Here is a 26,054-nt window from a genome sequence, read left to right as displayed (position 1 = left end):
GAAAGAAATTCCTTGCAGAGAGAGTGCTCAGGGATTGGAATGGGCTGCCCAGAGAGGGGGTGGATTCCCCATCCCTGGAGGTTTTTCAGCTGAGCTTGGCCGTGGCACTGAGTGCCATGATCTGGTAAAGGGACTGGAGTTGGACCAAGGGTTGGACCTGATGATCTCAGAGGTCTTTTCCAACCCAATCCATTCTGTGATTCAGTGGATGTGGCACTGAGGGAGAATCCACCATGTCTTGATCCAACCCCACTGTGATCATCAGCCCAGGGCACAGAGTGCCCTGGGCTGATGATCACAGTGGGGTTGGATCAAGGATTGGACTTGATGATCTTGGAGGTCCTTTCCAACCCAATCAATTCTATGATTGTGTTTCTGTGGTTTAATTTATGAATAAACACTTCCATCTTGTCTCAATGGACTGTCTGTTACTTTCTGATTTACCTTCTCCACACATGAAAACTTTATAAGCTTCTGCAAAAGACTTTCTGCCATGAGAATTTACCAGCAGGTCTTAACCTGACTCTGCTTAATGTGATTCTGTGATTACCTTCTGATTTAGTAATTATGGTTGGTTTGTTCCTCTGAGAAGCTCAGCCACAGTGCTCAGTTGAACAAAGCTCCTGTTAAAATGTGCAGCTGGGAAGGGCTGTGTGAGGGCACTGAAATCTCCCACATCCACATTTGTTTCACAAGCACAGCTCTGGTTCCCTGTTGTGCTTCCCTTTGGAACGAGGCGTCTGCCAGGGCTTCCTGTGCAGTTGGAAAGGGATCTGTCTTATAGCAAGATTCAGGGATGGGGATCAGCTGCCTGTTGCATTTCCCTGTGTTACAAAGCCCATGCACAGATGTCTCTGGAGAGGAAGCAGAAAATTGGCATCATTTTCCTAGAATCATAGAATGGATTGGGTTGGAAAAGACCTCCGAGATCATCAAGTCCAACCCTTGGTCCAACTCCAGTCCCTTTACCAGATCATGGCACTCAGTGCCACGGCCAAGCTCAGTTGAAAAACCTCCAGGGATGGGGAATCCACCCCCTCTCTGGGCAGCCCATTCCAATGCCTGAGCACTCTCTCTGCAAAGAATTTTTTTCTGCTCTCCAACTTCAATTTCCCCTGGCAGAGCTTGAGCCCATCGTGCCCCCTTGTCCTATTGCTGAGTGCCTGGGAGAAGAGACCAACCCCCACCTGGCCAGAACTTCCCTTCAGGCAGTTCCAGACAGTGCTGAGGTCACCTCTGAGCCTCCTCTTCTCCAGGCTGAACACCCCCAGCTCCCTCAGCCTCTCCCCACAGCACTTGTGCTCCAGTCCCTTCTCCAGCCTCGTTGCTCTTCTCTTCTCAGTTGGGTTGGAAGAGACCTCTGAGATCATCAAACCCAACCCTTGATCCAACCCCACTGTGATCACCAGCCCAGGGCACTTCAGTGCCCTGGGCTGGTGATCACAGTGGGGTTGGATCAAGACATGGTGGATTCTCCATCCCTGGAGGTGTTTAAGAGGACACTCAGTGCCACATCCAGTCCCTTCTCCAGCCTCGTTGCTCTTCTCTGGCCCCTCTCCAGCCCCTCAATCTCTTTCCTGAACTGAGGGGCCCAGAACTGAACACAACACTCAAGGTGTGGCCTCCCCAAGGCAGAGTCCAGGGGGTCACTGCCCTGGGCCTGCTGGCCACGCTATTTCTGATCCAGGGTATTTCTTGATGTATCCTCCATTTAGTAAATGTTTGCCTCATTTTAAGCCTCAAGTACAGTTGATTTAGTTGGAACTCTTGAACACTTAAGTCCAAACAAGCTCTGGCTTAACAGTTACATGTACGAAGTGCTTAAGCAAGTGTAAAAATTGGTTCTTAGTTTTCTAAATAAAAGTGGCAATGCCCTCAAAGGTGAACAGAACTGTGGCTTCAGTGACCCTCTGAATATTTATATCTATTGCACAGTTCTGAAAAAATGGCTCTTTTTGTCAATACATTATCAATAAAGTAAGAAGCAACTCTGGGTACTCAAGGTTGAAAAGTAAATACAAGCTGCTCCTTTTATTTTTAGCTGTAGGACCTTTATGCCCATTAAGTTACCAAATAAAGTTTTGCTGCTTCCTCCCTCGATTCCTTCTTTGGTTGTCTTGTAGATTATGTTGTGTAGAACATCAGCTTTATATTGTTTAGAGCATTGGGGAGCTGAAATGTGAAAATTGCTTCCTGTCTGAGTATATTGCAGTGGGAGTTTAATAACTGGCTGTTAGTAGTGAGGGTGAAATAGAAGTTATTAATGAGGCCTGACTTGACTGAGTTATCTGGACCACAAAGTTGCATTTCACAAATAATTCATACTGTGTGTATGTGGGAATGACACTGATGTGCTGTAGCATTTGCTGTTAAACCCCTGTAGTTATTTTGGGATAGCACAGCCTTGAGTGTGGTGGCTTGGGAATTATTTATTGCAGGAGCCACAGAGCTGCCCTGGCTCCCTGCCCTTCTCTGTGCTCCCTTCAGAGCCCCTTCCCCCTCAGCCCTGAGGAGGGACAAGCTGCACATCACGGGGGTTATATCTCTAAATTGTATTTCTGTAGCACTGCCCAGTTCTGCTACTTGCCCAAATCCCTGAACTCTGAAAATGCACAGCTCAGCAGGGGTTGGGTTGGCCATCCCCTAAACTCTGCCCATGGCATGGGCTGTGAGGGGGATCTGTTTCCATCTGGGGTGTGTGGCACTGCCAACATCAACAGCTGAGGTCATACACTTATTTCAAACATTTGCATTTTTGTTTTCCTTAGTCTAAACTTTGCATTCCTGACTGCTTATGGTTTGAGTCTGTTCCTTGAGCAGTTTTAGCCAAGTGCAAGTTAGAGGTTAGCAAGGCTTTTTGCTGGATATTTTTTCAGAGATTGGTACAATTCTTGGTGAAGAGTCTGTGCTTAAATGCAGTTGTTTCATTTTGCCTCTTTGGCTTTTTCTTACACATAATTTCTCTTCTCAGCACCATATTTTCTGTACTTTCAGCAGGAAAGGTATTTTGTCATAGAGCTGTAAATCAGAAGGCTGTGAGAACATCTCCTGAATGTAGAATAAGCCTCTGAGTGACCTTCTGTTGCCCTTGAAATCTGTTTTCCTTTAGGACAGTTTCATTTGTCTCTTTATCTTCATGCTGTCTGTGCTTAATGTTTGAGTTTTACCTTTTGGCCTGTTGCTTTGCTGCTTCCTCACTGCTTATGTTTCCTTAATTCAGGCTCAGGCTGTTTTTTCACTTCCCTAAAGAGTGAAAGAAATGGATTTTTATAGTTTATCCTTTTGATCCCTTGAACTCTTCAGTGGTATCACAGCAAAATAGCACTGGAACATCCACTTGAATAGTCAGCTGTTTGTCCACCCTGATTTGTGTCTGTTGGGGGTTCCTGGTGGGAGAGGCACCAAGAGGAGCCCTTGGTGAGTCTGATGCTGTAGGTTAAGGAATGACCATCCCTGTGGCTGTGGATCTGGGAGCAGGAGGGATTCTGGAGCTCCATTGCCCCCTGCTCAATGCAGAGCAGCATCTTTGCTTTAAGGTGCTTTTCTCAGCTCTTTAATGAGACCTCAGCTACAGCAGCGAAGCATCTGGAGCACAAAAGACTCTTTTCTTCCATCAGCTTTGTGCTAAAGTGTGATTTCAGGTGCCAGGGAATCCCCAGAGCTGCTGTGTCAGTGCCCAGGTCGTGTCTGCAGTTTGTCAGCTGGGCAGGGCTCGTGCTCAGCCTGTTCCAATGACATCAGCCTGGTGGGTCATCCTGGGGCTGGGGCATTACTCATCTGGAGGGATGTGCTGTCTGAGGAACAGAGATTAGACACAGAAGTGTATCCTGCCTTAAATAAGAGTTGGTGCTGGTCTAGAAATCATTATTTTCTGTTTGAGTTCTGCTTTCAGCCTGATGGTTAATTCTGTCTCCCTGAAGTGAGTGCCTGAAGCAGAAAGTACAGAGAAAAAAAAAAGGGAGAGGAGAGATATAAATAGGGAGGGATAAAATTAAAGTGGGTGGACTTCTTGTCATCCCATAAATCAAATCTAAACTAGGCAAGGTGCCATTTTTCTGAAGATCAGGAAGCAGAGGGGTGTGGGAGACATTGGCCACTGAGAGATCAGTCCTGCTGCCTGGAGTGGCTTTGCCTGTCCAAAGCATGTGGGCTGGGGCCTTGTGATTTTCCTGCTTCTGTGGAGATGTCACCTTTAAAATTCATGGTAAAAGGAATTAATAACACTCTAATCCAGTCTCAAAACCAGGCTGATAATCCTCTAAGAAACTGAATAGCACAGGTCATCTGTCGAGTAATGCAGAGCAGCAGGATTGGCACCAAGGAGTGAGTGTGACACACTTTACTTTTATCATGGAATCCCAGAATCCCAGAATGGTGTGGGCTGGGAGACACCTGAAGGAACATCTGGTTCCAACCTCCCTGCCATGGACAAGGACACTTCATGGCCTGCTGGTGGTGCTCCAAGGTGTGCTGGACAAGCTGCTGGGGTGGTTCCCTCTGGGATTGGGATGGTTCCCTCTGGGATTTGGATGGTTCCCTCTGGGATTGGGTGGTTCCCTCTGGGATTGGGATGGTTCCCTCTGGGATGCAGCAATTCCCTGACCCCACTGCAGTGGCTGCAGCAGTTCACAGGTCACACAGATCACAGACTGTTCTCACACAGGAGGAGGATTTGTAGTGTGTTTAAGTGTATTTAGTGTATTTTTGCTTGCACATGGATATTCAGTGTGTGCCTCCTGCTCCAGGAGTGGATTGGAGTGTGTTTCCTTGCAGGGATCTGGGGCCAATCCTGGTGGAAGATGATCCCATTGTGCAGAGAGGGTTGGTGGGACTGAATTAAAAACCAAGTTAATTGAACACTCTGCTTTACAGAAGGCAAGAGGCATCTCACCCTTTATAGCTGGGGCTGATTAAACCTGCATTGACTTGGAACCATAATTAATATAAATCACTGCTCTTCAAAGGACATTTTAAAGGATTTTGTGTAAGAAAGAAAACTCAACCCCCACAATCCTAATTGGTTTCCTTTGTGTTTGAAGAGTTCCTCTGACTTGCTTTTCCAGTCCTCTGACAAGCTTTTTTTCTCTTTTAACAGCTGCCTATAAATTAGGGCAGTTGTTTTACTGGTGGCAGTGATAGAAGAATTCCCACAGCTCCACAGTGGGAGCAGGTTCCTAATTAATCTCATGGAATCACAGAGTTCATTCGTGACAGCATATTTTGTGTTGCTCAGAGCTTTTAAATGCCTTTATACTCAGGAATCTCCCAATCTAAGCCAATTCCAGGGAAGTGAAGCTGCTCTAGGATTGGGTGGGTTCTTTTATGGCCTGGTTACTGCCAGGTGAGGTGGCAGCACTCAGGGACCCACTCAGGATGTCTCATTTCAGTTCTCACATGAAAGCACAGAAAGTTGGGAAAACACAGAAACTTGGGAAAGGCACAGAAACTTGGGAAAGGCACAGAACTTGGGGAAACAGAAACTTGGGAAAGCACAGGAACTTGGGGAAACACAGAAACTTGAGGAAACAGAAACCTGGGAAAAGCACAGAAACTTGAGGAAGCACAGAAACTTGGGAAAACACAGAAACTTGGGAAAACACAGAAACTTGGGAAAGGCACAGAAACTTGGGAAAGCACAGAAACTTGGGAAAACACAGAAACTTGGGAAAACACAGAAACTTGGGGAAACACAGAAACTTGGGAAAGGCACAGAAACTTGGGAAAAACAGAAACTTGGGATAACAGGGCTGGAAGGAGGGACTGAAGAGGAGCTAAATGGAAAGCCCAGCTCAAGACATGGATGTGTAGCTTGAGAGAGGCTTCAGGAGAAAGCAGGGAGGAAAGCCTGTTCTCAGGGTGGGGTTTTCCCTGTTGGAAGGAAAGCAGGATCTCATCCCAGAGTGCCAATTGTAGTGCATAACAATGGAGCTCTTCTGCTTTGTTAAATATTGCAAGAGTTCTGCTTTGTCAAATGCTTTTGTAACGAGCTCAGACTGTGCCCTGCATCCTTTGACAAACTATTTCCCAATGAGTTGAGTCTTTCCTTCCGGAGCTGAGGAAGGAAGTGTGGATTTAATGATGACAACAGATTGTTCTTTGCCCTGCAGATGGTGGAAGAAAGCGAGGAGAGGCTCACAGAGGAGCAGATTGAGGCCCTTCTGCAGACAGTCACCACTATCCTTCCAGGGGATCCAGAAGAACAGCAGAGAGACTCAGCAATGGCAGTGGAAGACAAAGGTGGCCAAGCTTAGGAGGCACCTGCACCAAAGCTGGCAGCAAGTTCAGAAGACAATCAGTTTATATTTTTCTGGTTTTGGTAACTTGATACCAGTTTAATCCTGTACTGGACATAACTGTAAAATATATTACAATTTTTATTACTTGGAGGTGATGAGGGAACCAATTGTTTAGAAGAAGGCATGGAAAAGGACTCTATTGTTTGGGGATTTGGGGCTGGCAGTACCAGAGTTGGTGCTGGAGCAGCCTGAGGAATCCTGGGCTTTTGTCATTTTTCCATTGCCCTTGGAACAGCTGTACATTTGAATAGGGCTCTGCACAGCTGGCAATGTTTTAATTATCACAGCAGGGCTATAATGATAATTGCTTTCAGAAGCTTTTGAATTGCCCAAGAGGCTTTCAGAGCAGGGGCTGCAGTGCAGAGATTTGGGGGCCTGGTGAGCCAGAGAGAGGCACAGGAGCTGCCTGGGCTCTGGCCAGGCACTGCCAAGCTGGCTGTTGGCATCATGGAACTGAAAGGATCTGTTCCCAAGGGTGTCTGACAGTCCCTCCTCAATAAAAGAGACATCCACATCACCAAAGTGCCCCTGGAACCAGGAGCTGGGCCACTTTGCAGCAGGGGAGGCTCTGGGCTCCAACCTTAAAGCTCTGACAAACACAAACAGCAGAACACTGAGGGGTGAGGGGTGTGTTTTCCCTCTGAACTTTTATGCCATTATTTATCCACAGACAAATCACTCCTGTGAACATGCTGGTGGTGGTGGAACAAATGAGTCAACACCGAGGTCCTGATCTGGTTTAGGAGAATGAGAGTCAGTCCTGGATGAGGCAGAATTTTCTGTGTGCTGAGCTTTTGTCTGGTGAAGGATTTCAGGATCAAGGATTTAATGCTTGAAAGCCTTGATGGCTGTAATAAATCATTTGTTTGTGTGTTTCTACCCACATAAAGTCAGGAGCCACCATGGCACTGGTTTATATTATGACTGCAGACCATTCCTGTATAATTATTGGGATGTACTGGAAGTAGAAATAAAATTTTAAGTACATCCTGGGAGTTTTGTGACTTACAGACAAGATAGAAGATCTCAGATATCTGACTTTTTTCCCCCCCTCAGGTCTGTCATGGTTTTGTTGTGTGTTTTTATGCAAAGAATTTGTGCTTTCTGAGCTTTAGTTGTGCTGTATGTGAAAGGGACTGATAAATTCCAGTGTCTGGGGGATTTGTGATACGTTTCCATGGTATTTAAACTTCTTTGATGTTTGGAGAGGATAGAAAATTATTAGAAAATGTATTTGTTGCCTCTTAAAGATAATTTATCTTAAATGTCTTCTAAAAGTACATGTTGACTGGGTGGGTGTAGTATAAGAGGGGGAAAGTCCTGGGTGGTGTTGTGATACATCAGTGTGTATTTTTTTCTCTAAATGTGCAAGAAAACAAGAGAGATAAGTGGATTATATCACAGAATGCCATGCAATTAATTTTAAAATTAGCATTTTTATTCACAGCAGTCACTGGTGTTGTTTGACATGCTGTGGCCTTGGGCTGAGGGTGTTTACATTTTTATCTGTCCTTTTCTAAAATTAAGGATTGAAGTATGATCTAAACTTATAAAAAGCAAATGAACCAGATCCTAAGTATCTTTAGCCAGCCAAGGATGTTTTAACAGATCCCTGTGGCTGGATGTTCCATGCTGGGAATTGGCAGCTGGTTATCAGGAGGGATTTTTTGTCAGCATCCCTGTTGTCTTGTTGTGGTACAAAATACAAGAACTCAACACTTGCTGTTGTATTTAAACCTTTCCATCAGTATCAATTCCAGATGGAAACATCTATTAAGTGCATGGATCATTTGTTCAGACTCAATTAAGATGCTTAAACCAGGCATAAATTTCACTAAAAACTGCAATACTCTGTAACATGTGAAAGGATTTGGGATTTTGGCATCTGCATTACAGCAAGAAATGATTTTTAGACCTACAGTCACTGGAGGTCCAGGTGGGGAATTCCTGGCTCTGAGGGCAGGTTTGTGTTGCTTTTTCACTCTCCTCCATGTCCAAAACCTGAGCTCAGAAGTGTTTTGTGGAAAGCAGATGTCACCCTGCTGCTCTGACACCATCCTTCCTCTGTCTTGCATATTACAGAAGGATCTGCCTCTCTCCCAGAGCTGCCTTTTGTTTCCTTCTCTAAGCAGTTACACCCCAGCAGATGGACCCTGACATTTGGTGGCACCAGGAGAGGCTGATGCTCTGGGGGTGCAAGGAGAGTTATGTGTGTGGGGCACTGAAGAGCTCAGTCCCTACTTCTGAGAAGAAACAGAGTGCTCAGCACCTTCTGAATGTTTAAGAAATGCTTATTATTTTGGGGGGTTTTTCATTTTTTATCTCTTCCTCACTTTTCTTCTCTGCTGTGTGTTTGGATCTTGGCAGATGAATGCTCAGGGCAGCTCTTGTGCTCTGAGTGGGAGAAAGGGGGAATGAGCTGCCAGAATTCCTTTGCTGTTGTGATACTTTAAAACACCTGAGGTTTCTTTTTTCATAAACTCAAGGCTGAGAGGCTCAACTTGCTTGAGGATTCTTTGGCTGGAGAAGTTTTATTAGAATAAACTTTGTTTTATGGGAGGAGAAGGAGCTGCTGCTCCTCCCTGGCTGTGCTCTGGTGCTGGGCAAGGGGAGCAGATACACTGGGATCAGATGTCCACAGGGAATTTTGCAGAAGATACAGGAAATCCTTCCTGATCTGCTGAGCAGCTTTGGTGGAGGTCACACCGTGGCAGGGCTGTGTGTGGGGCTGTGCCCACCCACCACTGAAATGCAGAATTTGGCAAGCAGGGAGCAACGTGGCTTTGGTTTGTCTTTGTGTGGTGAGTTCAGCAGGTAAAGGTGTGCAGCAAAAGCAAACCCACAAAATGTGGAGTGTTGGTTTTCCTTGGAAGCAGGTTTGCTCCTGCAGCAGATCTCCAGACTGCACTGAGGCTGGACACTGAAATGGCATTCACATGTTCATACTTTGCTCCTTGTCCCGTTGGAAATACGTGTTTTTTCCAACTGATGGCTGAAGGGAGAGGACTTGGTTGTCTCTGCTTGAGCTGGGGGTTGGACTGGGTGATCTCCAGAGCTCCCATCCCACCTCAACATTCCTGTCAGTCTGTTTGCCCTTCCTCCCACAGTGAACTCGGGGTGTTTCCATCTGCCCACTCAGCACAGGGGCAGTGGCTGCTCTCACTTAGGGCTGGGATTCAGCACTGGGAGTTCTCCCCTGTGCCCCTTCCCATCCCTGCCTGGTGCAGAGTGGCCCCTTTGCAGGTGGGAGGCTCTGACACAGCACCAGTACTGGATTTGTGGGATATCAGCAAAGAGAACAGGACAGACTGGAAGGATTGCAGTGGGATTTGGTGTCCTGGCTGGGGGTTTATCAGTTGCTTGAGGCTGAAATGGGGTTTTATGGAGTTGCTCCAAGTGAGCAGCTGAGTCTGTTCAGAAGAGGCTCCTGTGGTGTGAGGGATGTGCCCTCCCAGGATGCTGCTGAGATAAGGTGCTCCAGCAGTTTTCTCTGGAGTTTTTCTGAGTGTTATTCCCCAGGCCAAATGAATGTGGGTTCACAGTGAGGTTGATGCCTGGAGTGCTGCCCAAGTGCCTGTTTAACATTTCTGTGCATGCCCACGGATAAAAGAGCCCTTTGTGCTGCCAGCTGGGAGCTGGGGAGGAGGCAGCAGCCCTCAACTTCCCTGTGCTCTGGGGGCAGGGTGTGGGTGTCCATGACGTGCTGCTGTGCCCGTGGTGCCATCCTGGGCACGTGGGTGCCCATTGTGCTCGGGGTTCGGGGCTCCCTTCCCACAGCAGTCCCAACCTGACCATGGACCTGCATCTCTGCAGTGGACACTTGGAAGTTGTTCCTTACAGGGTCTCCAGTTTGGAATTGCACAGGGCAAGGAGTTGGCAGACAGCACAGCCTTGTGCCCCTGGGAATTGCCCACTGTGAAGGCACATCCTGTGGGTGCTGCACATCATCCCACTGCTCGTGGCACAGGTAATGGGGAGCTGAGCTGGCATGGAATGACTTCCTAAGGAAAACATCTGTGCCCTTGAGTTGGGCACAGCATCAAGGCCAAGGGTGGGGCTGAGCCAGGAAGCCAAAGGGTTCCCTTGCAGCCAAGAACTGGCATCGTGGGCAGGTGGCTGTGTCCTCTCCAGTGAGGGACAGCCATGATTCCCAGAGCAGCAGCACATTTAATGTGTGCAGTGATCACTGAGGGATCGTGTTTCTGCAGGAGATATAAATTGCTCAGGATCCTCTTGTGTGTAAACTGCAGCTGCAGGAGCAGGCCCTGGGCTGGGGCACGTGGATGGTGCTCTCTGGACCTTGGTGGCACGAGAGCCACAAGTGGCTGAGCATCCTGGAACCCAGGAAAACATGGAGGGAGCAGCACTCGGTGTTACCCTGGTGACAGAGCTGGTAAAGGGCAACTTGGAAACACCAAAACCAGCCTTTTGGCATCAGCAAGGGGTTGTTGATGGTGGGGAAGACCCAGTTTGAGCACTGGTAGAGCTGGTGATGTCAGGGATGTGGGCAGGGCCATGGGAAGAGCAAGGCAGGGAGCTGGAAATCTCCAGGGGATGGATGAGTGGTGAGTACCAGAAGGAGCAAAGAGCCTCTTCCCTTCCCCTGGGCAGCAAGAAATGCCCCGAGGATGCCAGTCCCTCACACCACCTTGATAACCCAGCACTCCTGATGTTCCCCTGTGAGATCAGGGATTGGGAGTCCTCTCCCCAGATCCTGTAAAAGGGGAGGGGATTTGCAGCAAAAAAACCAGGGAACTGATTGTCCTTGTGATGTCAAAGCTCTTTAAAACATTTCAGTTTGGATGCATCCCACCCCCACACCCCTAGAGGAGCCCAAGGAAGTCTCTAAAGAAGCCCAAAGTACCTTTAAAGCCATTTTCTATTTTTTATTGATATTTTCTAACCATCCCAGAGTGGGGAAGGTCAGGTTAGCCCCTTTCCAAAGGGCTGTGGAGGTGCCTGGTGGGAGCCAACCAACTTCCTGAGGGGAGTCCAGGAGGGAATTGTTTAGGTTGGAGCTGCTGGAGACGTTGACAGAGAAAATATTTTCTGTTCCCACAGAAAGAAATCCTGCTGCAAAGTTTTTATTGAGCAAACAGAAATGCCTGTGCTGAAAAAATCAGAGCTGTGTCCAAAGCACAACTGAAATGCAGAGAGCACTTGGGAAACATTTATTAAGCCCCAGAACTTTTGCTTGCCACGAGCAAGAGTCTCCCTGCACATGTTGCTTAAATTAATATACCTTTCCATTAAGGAGCTTTATTTTATTAACTTGAGTGTTTATAAAAACAGCCATCAAACGTAGCTGAGATGCTGTTAAACTTTTAAGATTCCTACAATAAAGCCAGCCTGGAACCAGCCAAATGGGGTGAGAGAACATCTGAAAAGAGATGGGAAAAGCCAAAAAGTCTTTGGGAAGGGTGTGATGCAAATGGTGAGGCTGGGAAGGGACCTGCAGGGGCTTCAGGGAGGCTGCAGATGGTCCCAGCAGGGCTGAGTGCCTGGTGCTGCTGGTACCCAAGGGCTGGTACCTGAAGGGCTCTCTCAGCATCTCTGCCACCCACCCTGGGGAGGCAGCTGGGTGAGGCTTCATGGCAGCACCCAGATGGTGCTACAGCCTCTGTACCTGGGCACAGGAGGGTGGACATGGCACTGGTGCCTTTGCTCACCTTGACCAGCTTTGGCACTGAGCAAAAGGGCCTGTTGTGTGCTGTGCTTTGAAGCCTTTGGGAGTGAATCCCACCCCTGGTCCTCCTCAGGTGAGACTCCAGCACTCAAAGCCACCAGAGAAGGCAGATCAGACCCTGGGGCTGTTGTGCTGGAAATGGCCCTAAAATGCTTCTGATGCTCCAAGAAGCTGGTGGAGGGCATGGAACTCCTCCCTGTGTGCTGCTGGCGCTGCCCATCCATGCCAGGTGCCTGCAGCAGGATCCTGGAAACCACCAGCTTTGGTGGGATGAGATGGGAAGTGCAGTGTCTGGGAGTTCACCCCCAAACCTGTGACTGACTCTCCAAACACTGCTGCTTCATGATTCAGCCTCCAAATGCTGATTCTTCCTCTTTGGACACTGAGGTTTGAGCTTTTCCCAGTTTTTTTCCCTCCCTTCCCACAGCTCTGGACCTGAAGCCTTCCCTCCAGTGCCAGCTGAGCTGGTTCTATCAGTCCAGGAGAGGAGGCTCCAAGGAAAACCATGAATATTGAGAGACTGGGGATGCAGCAGAGAACTGGAAGTGGCAGGAGGGGAGGGAGAGTCAGAGGAAATCTGAGGATTGGGCCTTTCTTCCAGAGCCCAATAGTTAATCATTAAAACATGCTTATGTGTAACTAATCTCTGCAGGACAATGAACTGAGAAATTATTTAATGCAATTGAAATGGGTCATGGTGGCTGCTATAATGAGTGTGGGCCCAGCCAATGGGAGCCACCAGGCTCCTATAAAAGCGGGTGGGGGAGAAGCAGCAGCTGGTGGGGAGAGATCAGCGAGGAGGACCCGATGCGTGTCCTGAGCCGCCTCTGCCCGTGCTGAGACCCTCCCAATCTGCCCCAAATCAGGGCCAGCTCCAGGCTGAGCCCTCTTCCCCCACTGGTGATCCCTGTGGTGGTCAGTGGGTGCCGTGGGAAGGACAGGACCTGCCCGGAGCGGGCACTCAGTGCCCTCAGTGCTGCCCGCGGGCACCGCAGCCGCCCCTTGGAGTGGCAGAGGATGAAATGCAGCAGTGCCGTGAGTTGGGGGTGGCATTGCCCCACCTGGGGGTGAGTGGGATGCCTCTCCACGAGTGGGTTGAGGCCATGGCAGTGGCTGGTTTGGGTGGGATCCCATCTGGAGCTGTGTGTTGTCACACAGAGGGGATCGAGGGGTGGGGGATGAATGGGAGTGGATTTTAGTGGAATTTAATCAGCCTGTGAGAGGGATTGTATCAGCCCTGACTCCTGTCTCAGGTGCCACCCTCCAGCACACACCTTTCTCCCAGTCCTGCCAGCAGGGTTTGCCTTTGTCCCTGATTGCAGCCCCACGGGATTGATTGTCCCCACACCAGGTGACATTGGTGACCCTGACCATGGCTGGGAGGAAAGTCAGCCTTGGTCTGCTGGGGGCAGAAGTGACACAGGAGCTTCCTGCCAGCCTCTTGCCTGCCCTAAAATACCCCAGGGAGGTGTTAAGTGCAGTTATTTCCAGCTCCAGGGCACAGACATTTATCTCCCCAGCAATGCCAGTCCTTAAAAAGGCAGTAAATCCCCCCCATCTCCTGGCATCACATTCATCCTGCTACTTGCTTTTCCTCCAGGCTTTTAGTTTAGTGGTATTTTGTCTGTCTCTTTTTGTGGCTTTTCTGCCTTTTGCCCAATTTTAAGTGCTGCACAGATGATTAACACCAAACCCCACTTGAAATCAGCTTTCAGCCCCCTTATTCCTGCTTACAAATAAGCAACTGGATGTGAGGAGTTTTGGATGTGATGGTTGCTGTGCCTGCCAGCTGCTCTCTGATCCAGAAAATACAGAGCACAGCCTGTTTCCTGTTAAATTCTGCTGCTTGCATTGGTTTACATTGTTTGCCTCGTGTTTTATGGCTTCCAAGCTGATGTTGCATTAAGCTGGCCAGGGTTTAGGCAAGAAATCAAATGCAGGCACTGGCAGAGTTCCCCAAACACATTCAGGAGGGTTGGTCCTACAGTCACATTGTCTGAGTCACTGGAGGAGCCACCCCAGAGCAGCCTCGCTGTGTCCTGGCCCTTTGTGCTGGGAAAACGTGCTCGGTGGGCAGTTTGGGAAGTTGTGTTGGTGTCTCCTGACTTGACCCAGGAGCTTGTTTTCCACCATAAATTCTTCCCTGTCCTGTTGAGGAGGGCAGTGAGAGGGGCTGGGTGGGAGCCCAGCACTCAGCCAAGGCCACCCCACCAAAAAAACACAGGCTGGGACAGAAATTCATGTGTATATTTCTGTGTGTGTGTTTATAGAATAAGAGAGGAGGTCATAGAATAGATCAAGTTGAAAAGAGACCCCTAAGGATCCCTGAGTGCAATTCTCTGCTCCTCATCTCTACCTGAAACTAAACCATGTTACTCTGAGCTTGTCTACAATGAATTTGTAATTCTATTTAGGACATTTTTTGGTGGGTGAAGATTTCAGATGTCCTCACACCCTCAGGTGTGAAATCCACACTTGGATTTCACCACTCCCATCACTCCAAAGAGCCTGACAAGTCCATGACAGCCCCTGTGGAGGGAGAATTCAGGTTAAATTGAATTTCTTTTAGCTGACAAAATCAAGCTTAGCCATGCAGGAGGTGATGAAAACGCTGCATGTCTGGAACAAGGAGCCGTGGTGGGGGATGCCATTTAAATTCTGTCTTGTCTCATCTTTAACAGTGTGAATTTGAACTTCACATGTAGGAAACTCAAAGAAAAGTGGGTGCATCATTTCCTGAGCAGCTTTAGTGGTGTTCCTTCAGAGCTTTATGTCATTTTAAGGCTATTTACACCTCCAGAAGTGTAATTCCTGCTCCTTGGAGTGGGGATGTGGGATGGACCTGCTGGGCACTCCTTGCTGCCAAATGCTTGTGCCTTGCACATGGCAGAGCTGCCAACAGATTTAGAGGACAGGATATTTTTGCTGTGGTTACAAGAGCCAAGTCCTGCAAGAGCAGCCAAGCTGGCAACTCCTCCCAGGGAAACTCTGCAGGGTCAGAGCCAGCTGCCCGTGCAGGAGGAGATGGCACTGCTGGCACTGAGCTCTCACTGCCACCATCCCAACCAGAGGATCTGAAACCTTTGATCCCTTGCAAGCAGAGCTCTGTGTCTTTGCAGTTGGTTTAATTTATTTTTTTTTTATTCTGGGATTTGTGAGCTGCTCTTTCACCTCCTTGTGCTGTTTTCCAGGCACAGATGAGATCATTTCTTGTATCCTCAGCATTACAAATAAACTGCTGGATATTTAGCTCATTAAGTGGCCACCCCACGTGGTAAAGCTTTACTAACTCGGGACCTGATCCTGCAAACTGCTGGAGATTTTCAGCTGTTTAATCTTCAGGGGACAAGCCCCACAAGAAACACCTTATCCCTCTTCTCTTCAGGGTCAGCTGAGAGCATCACACATCACTCAAAGGCAATGCCTTCAGCACTGTGGTTGTGAGACTTTATAAAAGCTCCAGCTTAGCCAGTGTCTGTGATACTGCCTTTTTTTTCCTAATATATATATTTTTAGGAAAACCTAAAGAAGGGGGAGGAATTAGCCTTGTTCTCAGATGTCCCCATGCTCTGCTGTGTCTGTTGTGCCACATCAGCAGCTGAGGCCAAGCCAAGGACAGGGGAAGATTCCTGTAGAGTATTCCCTCCTGCACTGAGCCTGGAAAAACACCCACTTCTGTATTTATTGAATGGCTGGGCCTGCCCACCAGCTGGAAAAACCTGAGGATTCTGCCCCTCACAGCTGGGGGAAAGATCTCCCTGTGAAATAAATCCCTGTGATGCCTCAAACACTCTGCCTGGAGAAAGGGGTGAGAGCTGAGCACGGATATTCCACTCCCCTGGATTGTTTCTGCAGACACACGGCAAGATCAGCCCTCAGCTGTCACATCTAGAAAGCAGCAGAGACAGGATCAGACAGAGATGGGGGAAATGGAGCCATTTATCACAAAATGCTGCCTTGTGGGGTCGGGGTAGGAACTGCCTCGATCCTCTCTGAGCCACAGGTGGGTTAAGGTCAGGCTGTAGCTACCTGAAAAAAAGTCCTTATTCTTCTGACTTCAGTAATCTCAGTTTAAATCCTCCTGATGTGGTGCTTGCAGCAGCAAAGCCAACCCTGCATGGTGCTGGTGGTGGAGCTGGCCCTGCTGGGGTTGGGGAAAGGAGGGATCTCAGCTGGGGCTGGGGGAGAGGGGGAAGTTTCTTGGGGCTGCAGCACCCACGTGGTTTGAGCAGGGAGGGTCTGGCTCAGAAAATTGCCCAATGTGCAACCAGACCCATGCCAGGCTTTGCCTTCTATGGGACTCTGGGCAATGAGGATGGCTCAGAAAATTGCCCAATGTGCAACCAGACCCATGCCAGGCTTTGCCTTTCTATGGGACTCCAGGCAATGAGAGGTGAGCTGAGCTCAGTTTTTCAGGCTGATGCCCTTCCTGGCAGGTGGATGCAGCTACAGCCTGGGATGGGTGAGGAGCTGGATGAGTCCAAACCCTGCATGGCCCAGGGATCACTGCCCAGGAATCACTGCCTGGCAGCCCAGGGCAGAGCTGGAGGTGAAGGAGTGATGCTTTCAGGTTGGCACAAGGATGATGCTGTGGATCCTGTGCTGGCAGCTGAGGCTTTGTGCAGGCAAACACCAAGAATGGCAGCTCTCTGGTCCCACAGTGATTCCCACAGCTTGGTTTGGGTGGCTTTGGCTGTGGGGAGGCATAAAAAATGCCCAGCAGTCTGCTCTGGCATCCCCTGGGCAAGCCTTGCCCTGCCAAGGGCAAACTCTGCACTGCACTGTCACTGGTACATGAGAAAAGCAACAAAAATGAGTGTTGCTCTGGAAATGCAGAGACAGACCTTGGCATCCTCCCAAGCTGACCCATGCCCTCCCTGGGTGCAGGGCTGGCAGGTTTGCTCTGCTCCCAAGACAGACTGGGGGAGGTGCAAAGGTGGGATTTTGGGTGCAGAAACATTGATTCAGCACAACCATCTCATTCTCCAGCTGTCAGGGCATGCAGGGGAATGGCATCAGCTTCATGTCTTGTGGGACCTGTTTTCCCTCATCTCAGAGGCTTGTGGACACAGGTTTTGGATTTTCTTCTCTGAGAATTGTAACTCTTCCCTGAGTCCAGGCTGGTTTTTTGGCTCAGTCAGCACTTACAGACACTGTTGGGTGTCACCTGCCCCCACTGCTCCCCATCCTGCTGGGATGTGCAGCCAGGAGTGGGTTATTCCAGATCCCTGAAGCAGGGCAGGGATGGGAATCACCCTCAGCCCAGGATCAATTTGGGGCATCTCAGAGCCCAGGATGTGGAGAGGGACATCCAAGCACTCACCCAGGGCCTGAAGTCTGTGCTGATTTAGTGGTTGGCAGTTGAGTTTGTCACTAAGGTATTAAGTCCTTCCTTTTTCCCTATGGTCAGAGGGCTGTTTATTCATCCCCAGAAAGGCACAGATAACAGGATTGACTTAAGCACATCTTTGACACAGAGCCAGCTCAGCACTCAGCACTCACACTCTGCCCAGGGAGGGGAGAATGCCCAGCCATGCTCTGGGCTCTGGGACAGCCCAGGGGACACGTGGGGCTGGCATTTCTGAATTACTTCTACCCAGAGGCCAATTGAATTTCCCAGACCCGCAGGACAAGCTGAACTCCAACCCCACTGCTTTGTGCTTTATCCTCTCAGTATCCTCCAAATCCCTCTGTCCCCCAATTCTTTCTGTAAAGGCTCCATTGATGTACAGCCTTTTACAACGGGGGGAACAGGGAGATGTTTTGAGGCCAAAGTGGCAGCTGAGCCCTTCACCCCTCCCTGGCTTTCAAATCCGCCTTTGGTGAGTTCAGGGATGAAAACCACAAGCACCAACCCTCCTCCAGCTGCCTCTCAGTGAAGGAGAGATCCTCCTCATGCAAGAGCAGCCAGCCAAAATTGGGTTGTGCAATGGCTGCTGAGGTATTCGAGGAAAAAGAATAAAATTTAACAGTTCTGACAAGAATTGCCTAAGCCAGCAAGCTCAGCTCTCCTTGCTCAGGGCTGCAGGAATGAGCTGGACAGAGCCAGAGGGAAATTCTTTGCATTCTTAGGATTGGGAAGGTGGAATTAAGGTGAAATACTCCTGGAGGAGGGCCAGGGGATCTGGAGTAACAAGGTTTCTCTTGCTTTTAAATATCACACTGGAACTGAGTTCAGGAAGATGTTTGGAGTGGAGTTGGTGTCAGGAAAAGCATTGGATTGGAAATCCAGGGAGGGAAAAAAAGCCTCATTTTTGCCTCTGAATGTACCAGACCTCCAGCTGGCAGAGGTCAGGGCAGCAATGCTGGGGACAGAGCTCGCTCACACAACTCGTGTGATGTGGCAGGAAAGGGGCTGCTCCCCAGGCAGGCCCTGGGGTGGGTGTCAGGCAGCAACATCTGTCCCTGCAGCTGGAGCTGTGCCAGGCTGGGCTGCCTGAGGCTGTGCAGGGTGTGCCTGGCTCCTCCAGCCTGCCCTGGACCCTCCTGTGCCCTGGATGGAGCATCATCCATGCAGCCACCACATCCAGCTGATCTCTGCCACTGTGGAGAAAAAGTCTGGTTTGTGTTGTGGGTCCCATTTGGAAATAACATGGAAATAGAGCTTAGTGTAGGCTCCTGAACAGCAGCAGCTTTCAGGACTCAGGGATGCTTTTCCTTCATCCTCCTCCCACCACCAGCAGTCCCAGACATACCATGTGGCACAGCTGGAACTTGAAAGCACAGGAACAACAGCAAGCCATGTGTCTGCTGAGGGAAAACTGGGCAAAAAGCAGGCACAGCCACCAGGACCCTCCTGTGCTCCTTCTGGAGCTGTGGGAAAAAACCAGGAACAGGCCAACGAGGGAGAGGCAATGCAAATGTCAAAGATGAGCAGAGTTAAGTGCTGTCACTCCTCGTGGTGCTTATTCACCAGCAGCAAGCGGGAGCTGAGCTCTGTCTGCACCCAGACGGTGAGTGATGCAGTATTTGATGGGTTATTTGAACGCTGATTAAAGAGGACCCAGCGTGGGGCACCACTGCACACAGCAGCTCTGTCTGCTTTCCCCTGGTGCTTCCCCCTGTCCCCTCGGAGAACAGCCTTTTTCTCCCCCTGGAGGGACTGTTTGATTGCCACGGATTGGAAGGCTTTAAAAGGGACTATCTGTGTGAGTCACAGTTAAAGCCATAAAAGAAAAACCAATAAAGGCGCCTGCAAAGTGCTGTTTAATGGATTGAGGGAAACTTACTGGAAACAGGATCCAGATTGTTTCATCTTTAAATTGTTAGTTCAAATCCAGCTGCATTTGGGAGCAAAGGCCATTTATTCCTCATCAATAGCTGTCAGGGAAGAGAAATGTGAAAGGGATTTTACCACCTGAAAGGAGCTGTTGGTTTTTCTGTGCTCTCTGTGTCTAAAGCCTGAGGGGTGTCGGGGACTCTGGAAACTCAGACCTCACAGGGCACTGCCTTTCATGCAATGAAAATACTTGTCACTGGTATCTGTTCACGTGGAAAATATTGATTTCTTAGCAAATAGAACATACATGAGCTGCACCACCATGTTCACCCCTTTGACAGCACCTCAGTGAAGCAGGAGCAGCTCAGCCGTGTGTTGGTGCAAACCATGTCCTGGCAGGCTCATAAAAGTTTTATGGCAGGCCCTTTGCAAGGGCTCTGAGGCACGAGGTAATGAGCTGTGATTAATTGCCCCGTCCCGACGGTGTCACTGTCACCTCAGCCCCCACCCCATGGGATCGGATGACGTCAAAGCCCAGCTGGTTGTTGATTTTGTACCATCCCTCTGGGAGACAGGACAGCTGATGAAACCAAGTTGGGAGGGAGTGTTGACCTGCTGGAAGGCAGGAGGGCTCTGCAGATGGATCTGGATAGACTCGAGAGATGGGCTGATTCCAATGGGATGAAGTTCAATAAAGCCAAGTGCCAGGTCCTGCACTTTGGCCACAACAAGCTCATGCAGCGCCCCAGGCTGGGCACAGAGTGGCTGGAGAGCAGCCAGGCAGAGGGACCTGGGGGGACTGAGGGACAGGAAGCTCAGCATGAGCCAACAGTGTGCCCAGGTGGCCAAGAAGGCCAATGGGATCCTGGCCTGGATCAAAAATAGCGTGGCCAGCAGGCCCAGGGCAGTGACCCTTCCCCTGGACTCTGCATTGGTGAGGCCACACCTTGAGTGTTGTGTTCAGTTCTGGGCCCCTCAGTTCAGAAAGGACAAGGGGGCACGATGGGCTTAAGCTCTGCCAAAGGAAATTTAAGTTGGATATCAGAAAAAAATTCTTTGCAGAGAGAGTGCTCAGGGATTGGAATGGGCTGCCCAGAGAGGGGGTGGATTCCCCATCCCTAGAGATTTTTAAACGCAGATTGGCCGTGGCACTGAGTGCCATGATCTGGTAAAGGGACTGGAGTTGGACCAAGGGTTGGACTCGATGATCTTGGAGGTCTTTTCCAACCCAATCCATTCTATGATTCTATGAGTCAGACCCGGTCTGAGGGATTTCGGGATTAAAAGGGGATGTCCTCCCACGCGGTGGTTTCCATCTTTTTCATACCAAGGTCTCTCTGATGGTGGTGCTCTCTGCCAGCCCCAGCTCTCTGCCAGCCCCAGCTCTCTGCCAGCTCCAGCTCTCTGCCAGCCCCAGCTCTCTGCCAGCCCCGTGCTGGGCTGCCCCACTGCAGGGATGGCAGAGGGGATGTGCCAGCCACAGGAGGATTTGGGACACAGAGGGCAAAGAGCACAAACATCTGTTGGGGATGAGCAGGATGAGTGTCCTTTACTCTGCTCATGGCAGAGGTGGCTTTTCCCAGGCTGAATTTTGGAATCTTAAATTTCTTTGGCTGACTTTTTTCCCCGTTTGGCAAGCAACAAAAATCTGGGGAATGTCCCATGGGATTGTTCCCCTTGATGTGACCCTGCAACAGCACTGACATTTCCTCAGGGTGTTTGTCTGCAAACACCGTGGCAGCTGGGCCAGAGCTCCTGTATGTAAAGAAATACGTTTTCAGTTTGATTTAGCTTTTACATGTCACTGTGTTAACAAGTCTGATTCAACCTGTTTTCCTGCTCTTGAGGAACAAAAGCTGACTTTCTGCGTGGAGCACTGAGAAGGAAGTGGTTAGGATGGCCCAGGGCCACTCTTTGTTAGTTTAGAGCCGAGTTAATCTGTACAATGTGTGTCTCCTCCTAGAAATGCCCTTCCTGGGGTGAAGAGCTGGTTCAGGTCATCCTCACTCCTTGCCTGGCCGAGTCACCCGGCTGTGGGGCAGAGCTGGGAGATGTGCCAGCAGCTGGCGCGGCTGCCGCCTCTCCAGATGTGCTCACAGCTGCACACGCGGTGGGCACACGGTGCTCAAGCCGGGCTGTCATTTCCCTCAGCTTACGGGACACTCAGAGCGCTGCACTGAAACCCTTTGCCCGGGACGGGGGCACTGCGTGCCTGGGCTGGATTCACCCGCAGGACGCTCCTCTCTGAGGGCCAACCCAGCGGGTGACACGCTCGAGAGCCACCAACCCGCCTCTCCCCCCGGCAGCGGCTGGCGCGGCGGGTGCCAAGACGATGATGTCGGGCCTGCGACAACATCTGTGTGGCACAGCTGGCCAGATGCGGCGGCGCGCGGGCCCCGCCAGACGCTCACGTGGCGCCGCCGCCGCCGCCCAGCTGTGCCCGCGCCAGATGTGCGCGCCAGATGTTCCCGCGGGGCGGGGTTTAACGGCCACGCCCCCTCGCAACTGCCAATCAGAGGCGCGGGACCAACCGCGCGCCGCGACACATCGAGGCCCGCGACCAATCAGGGCGTGGCTGCGATCTCCATGGCAACCGCGGGCGCGCGGCTGGGGGGAGGCGGCGGCGCGGCCGGTCCCGGTCCTGGTCCGTGTCGCGATCCCTCTCCCTGTCGCGATCTCGGTGCCGGTCACGATCGCTGTGGCGATCCCGGTGCCGCACCCTGCGCACTGCGATGGTGCCCGAGGGGAGCCGCGGCGGAGGAGGGGCAGCGGTGCGGCTGCCGCGCGGCTCCAGCAGCAGCGCAGGTGAGGAGGGGCCGCTCCCGCAGCGCACCTGGGGCAGGTGGGGCCGTTCCCAGAGCCACCCGTGCCCCGCCCGAGCTGCTGCTCTTCTCGGCCGGGCTGCAGCGGCCGCGGCCTGGGGCGGCGGTGGGACCGGGTCGGTGCCCGCGGGGGCCGGGCCAGGCAGGGCACGGCACGGCACGGCACGGCAGCAGCGCTGCTCCCCGCGGATCCCAGCGGGATACATCCTAAAGTTTCCCTGCGGGAGGAGGGAACACTCTCTGGAGCAGCGCCCGGCGCTGCCGGTGCCGCCGTTCGGGAGCGGCCCCGAGGGCAGGAGACACCGGCGGAGCTGCCGCTGTACCCGCACACACAGCGTGTCCCGCCGGGGAGACGCGGGGTGGCGGGTGGAAGGGACCCCAAAGCCCCTCTCGGGCACGGACAGGGGCAGAGACACCTCCCGGCTGCCCAGGTCACTCCAAACCCCGTGGGGTTCGTGGCTCTGTGGCCGCCGACGGGCCCGGTGGTGGCTCAGCTGGAGCGGGATCGCTGCTGGCGGCGCCGCAGCAAAAAAGCCGCTTGCGCTTGGTCTGTGAGTGCCCTGGGCAGGTTTGTAGCTCTGGGTGTTCTCTCTCAGTGCCCTGGGCAGGTTTGTAGCTCTGGGTGTTTGTTCTCAGAGTGCCCTGGGCAGGTTTGTAGCTCTGGGTGTTCTCTCAGTGCCCTGGGCAGGTTTGTAGCTCTGGGTGTTCTCTCTCAGTGCCCTGGGCAGGTTTGTAGCTCTGGGTGTTCTCTCAGTGCCCTGGGCAAGTTTGTAGCTCTGGGTGTTCTCTCTCAGTGCCCTGGGCAAGTTTGTAGCTCTGGGTGTTCTCTCTCAGTGCCCTGGGCAGGTTTGTAGCTCTGGGTGTTCTGAGAGTGCCCTGGGCAGGTTTGTACCTCTGGGTGTTCTCTCTCAGTGCCCTGGGCAGGTTTGTAGCTCTGGGTGTTTTCTGAGAGTGCCCTGGGCAGGTTTGTAGCTCTGGGTGTTCTGAGAGTGCCCTGGGCAGGTTTGTAGCTCTGGGTGTTCTCTATGAGTGCCCTGGGCAGGTTTGTAGCTCTGGGTGTTCTCTCTCAGTGCCCTGGGCAGGTTTGTAGCTCTGGGTGTTCTCTATGAGTGCCCTGGGCAGGTTTGTAGCTCTGGGTGTTTTCTGAGAGTGCCCTGGGCAGGTTTGTAGTTCTGGGTGTTCTCTCAGAGTGCCCTGGGCAGGTTTGTAGCTCTGGGTGTTTTCTGAGAGTGCCCTGAGCAGGTTTGTAGCTCTGGGTGTTCTCTATGAGTGCCCTGGGCAGGTTTGTAGCTCTGGGTGTTTTCTGAGAGTGCCCTGGGCAGGTTTGTAGCTCTGGGTGTTCTCTCAGTGCCCTTGGCAGGTTTGTAGCTCTGGGTGTTCTCTATGAGTGCCCTGGGCAGGTTTGTAGCTCTGGGTGTTCTCTATGAGTGCCCTGGGCAGGTTTGTAGCTCTGGGTGTTCTCTATGAGTGCCCTGGGCAGGTTTGTAGCTCTGGGTGTTTTCTCTGCAGTTCTTTGCCCTGTAAAGGGGTGCTGAAATCCCTCTGAGCCACAGGAGCACACAGAGCAGCTGCTCTTCTGCTCTTGGTGTCCCACTGACTTTTTGTCCTCCTTTTTCCTTTCTGCATCACTTTAAAGAGCTCGAAGCCTCCGTGTGTTGCCAGTAAAATTCCTTTTGTTGAACTGTAACTGTAGAACTTAACAAATCCTGTTTGTTCTTGCATAACTGGGAGCTTGTTGCTAACTCTTTTTTACCATCCTAGAGGCAAATCCTGATAATTTGCTGTATATATTCCATATGTAAGTGGAGCAGAATGTGTGGAGTTATTTTCTTTGCTTTGTAGCACAAACTTTTAATTAGCTGTGTTTTAAACTCATTTTAGAGATCTTAAATGTGGAGAAACCTAAAAATGCTGAATTTTGAGTGCTTTGTTAATCTTATTGGCTGGTTTGGGTCTGGTGTGTGTTTTCTAATGCTTGTTAAGGAAACCTGTAAGTGTTGTTAAATTCAGGGGAAGGACAAACAGTTCTGAATTTCTGTTTACACACATTAATATTTATTCATGTGTGTGTTTATCTGTCTAAGGGAGGATTATGAAGAAAGCTGTTTTTTGGGGGGGGAATAACAGGTAAAAACAAAGTATAAAACTTTATCTTTTTTCTATTGATTATATGATGGAAATGCATGAATATAAGAATATCTATTTTTACTCTTTGTAACATGATTGTAATAGAAATTATGGAGTCATTACATAGTACGTGGTATCCCCCAATATAAAAAATTTAAATTCAGCAACAGACTATGACCATGAAGGTTCATTTGGCCTTTTACATTTTTCAGAGCTTCAAGTTTTGAGGAGAAAAAAAAAGGCAACAAAAGAGGTGTAGGTTCAAAGGAATGTAAATGTGTAAACAATACTAATATAGCTCTACAGAGTGAACTGCAAGGGAAAGTTGTTCACACATCTGCATTCCCTGGGCTTGTCCAGCTTTGTTCTGTCGTTCCAGTTGGGAATCAGCTCTCCATGAGGACTGGCATCACTAGATCCAGGTGGTTCTCTCTCAGCCCAGATGTTTTCTGCCACTTTCTTTGTGGACTCCATCATTTCTTTGTGGAGGTGAATAGAAATTGCTCATCCTGTTTTATCATCCTTGTTTCCTGTTTGACTAATAAGAGCAATCTGGGGGGGAACAGCTGCAGGGCTTGAGAGCCTGAGGACTTAAAAAGCTAAAGATGGACTTGCTACTCGAGGCTTCCTGGGGTTTATTTTTAGCTTTTGAGTATTTTGCTTGGATTTCCTTATCTGTTCCCTGACTGGTGGTAAAACATCTCCAGTCTCTGGGGGAATCATTAAGGTGATGGTGCAAATGCTGCTTTGAAGGGATAAGAATGTTTCCTGAATACTCAATTTATTTTTGGACCATCTCCTAAATGAGCCTGTGATGGTTTGGATGGTTTGGAGGGGAGTGCTGGGAATATTTCAGTCGTGTTCCCTGGGTTTGTGCTATACCATTATCATGTAACTCTTGGCTTTCCTCTGCAATCTTCTTTGTGGTGAACACACACAAACAACCACAAACAAACCAGGTCACTGAAGGAAAGGGTTTAGGGAATTCCTTTTAGTTTTCATTAAAGAATGCTGACAGTCTTTACCTTGTGTGCAACTTGGACTATTTGATCAGCTTAATACAGAATTTCCTCTAAAAAATATGCATCCTCCCCACTTTGCCAAATGTGTATTATTTCAAAGATGATTCCTGAGAATTCTCAGTCTTTGCTGCCTTTCCAGGGTTTATTTTTACAGAGGAAAAGAGAAGGGGCAGTAAGAGGTAGGGAAGGTACTGACATGGTTAAGATTTGCTTCTTTAAGTCCTTAACAGCATTTTCATGAGGTCAAACAGTGGCCTTTGAAATTTTTCAGAGTTAGATTTAAACCAAACAAAAAAAAATGTAGAGACTGCAAAGATGTGAATAATGTTTCTGTAGTTCCTCCAGTGTGAGCTATAGAAGGATGTTGTTCCCTGCACTTGGGCACTGCAGGAACAAAACATAATCCACAAAAATCTAAGCTGCACTACCACACTTGCCCTTCCTAGAAGATGATCCTGGTACCAGAATCTGAGCCAGAAGTTCAAGGCATGAAAGCAGAGGACAAGTTAATCACTAAAAAATGCTTTATATATATATATATATAGGGTTGGATTTCTTTTTTTTAGGATGGATAATGCCACTGTTGCTGTCTTCTCATTTTAGCCTTGGAAAAAGCTCTCTGGGTGAACATGAGAAGAGGGAGGTGGTCCCTTTCCAGCCTCCAAAGTGAAAGTCTGAGCTGTGGAGCTCAAGAGGATTTTTTGTTACTGGGTGGTAAAGGATCATCTTTTTTCCTCTGGCAGGAAATGCTTTAAACAACAACACTGTTTGAAGAAAACTGTCTTAACATAAAGTACAAATGAATGACTTGCCTCTTGACTAAGCTAAAAATCTTCAACATTTTTTGCATGAACTTGAGGGAAAAGGTCTTGACCTGCTCCA

General features: G+C 49.9%; 1 protein-coding gene across 1 annotated transcript in view; it reads left to right on the top strand.

Annotated features, from left to right (window-relative positions):
- The window catches only part of CRCP (CGRP receptor component), a 33,914-nt gene extending 26,873 nt beyond the window's left edge, over positions 1-7,041 (top strand). The window contains exons 6-7 of the mRNA XM_071574834.1: positions 6,108-6,237; positions 6,967-7,041. Of these exons, the coding sequence (XP_071430935.1) occupies positions 6,108-6,237; positions 6,967-6,983 (147 nt within the window). The 3' untranslated portion in view covers positions 6,984-7,041. The remainder of the gene's footprint in view (positions 1-6,107; positions 6,238-6,966) is intronic.
- Positions 7,042-26,054: the final 19,013 nt, after the last annotated feature.

This window comes from Pithys albifrons, chromosome 21 (genome assembly GCF_047495875.1).
Source record: "Pithys albifrons albifrons isolate INPA30051 chromosome 21, PitAlb_v1, whole genome shotgun sequence".
Lineage (NCBI taxonomy): Eukaryota > Metazoa > Chordata > Aves > Passeriformes > Thamnophilidae > Pithys > Pithys albifrons.
Note: the sequence above shows the minus strand (reverse complement) of the source record. Positions and strands in the feature narration are given on the sequence as shown.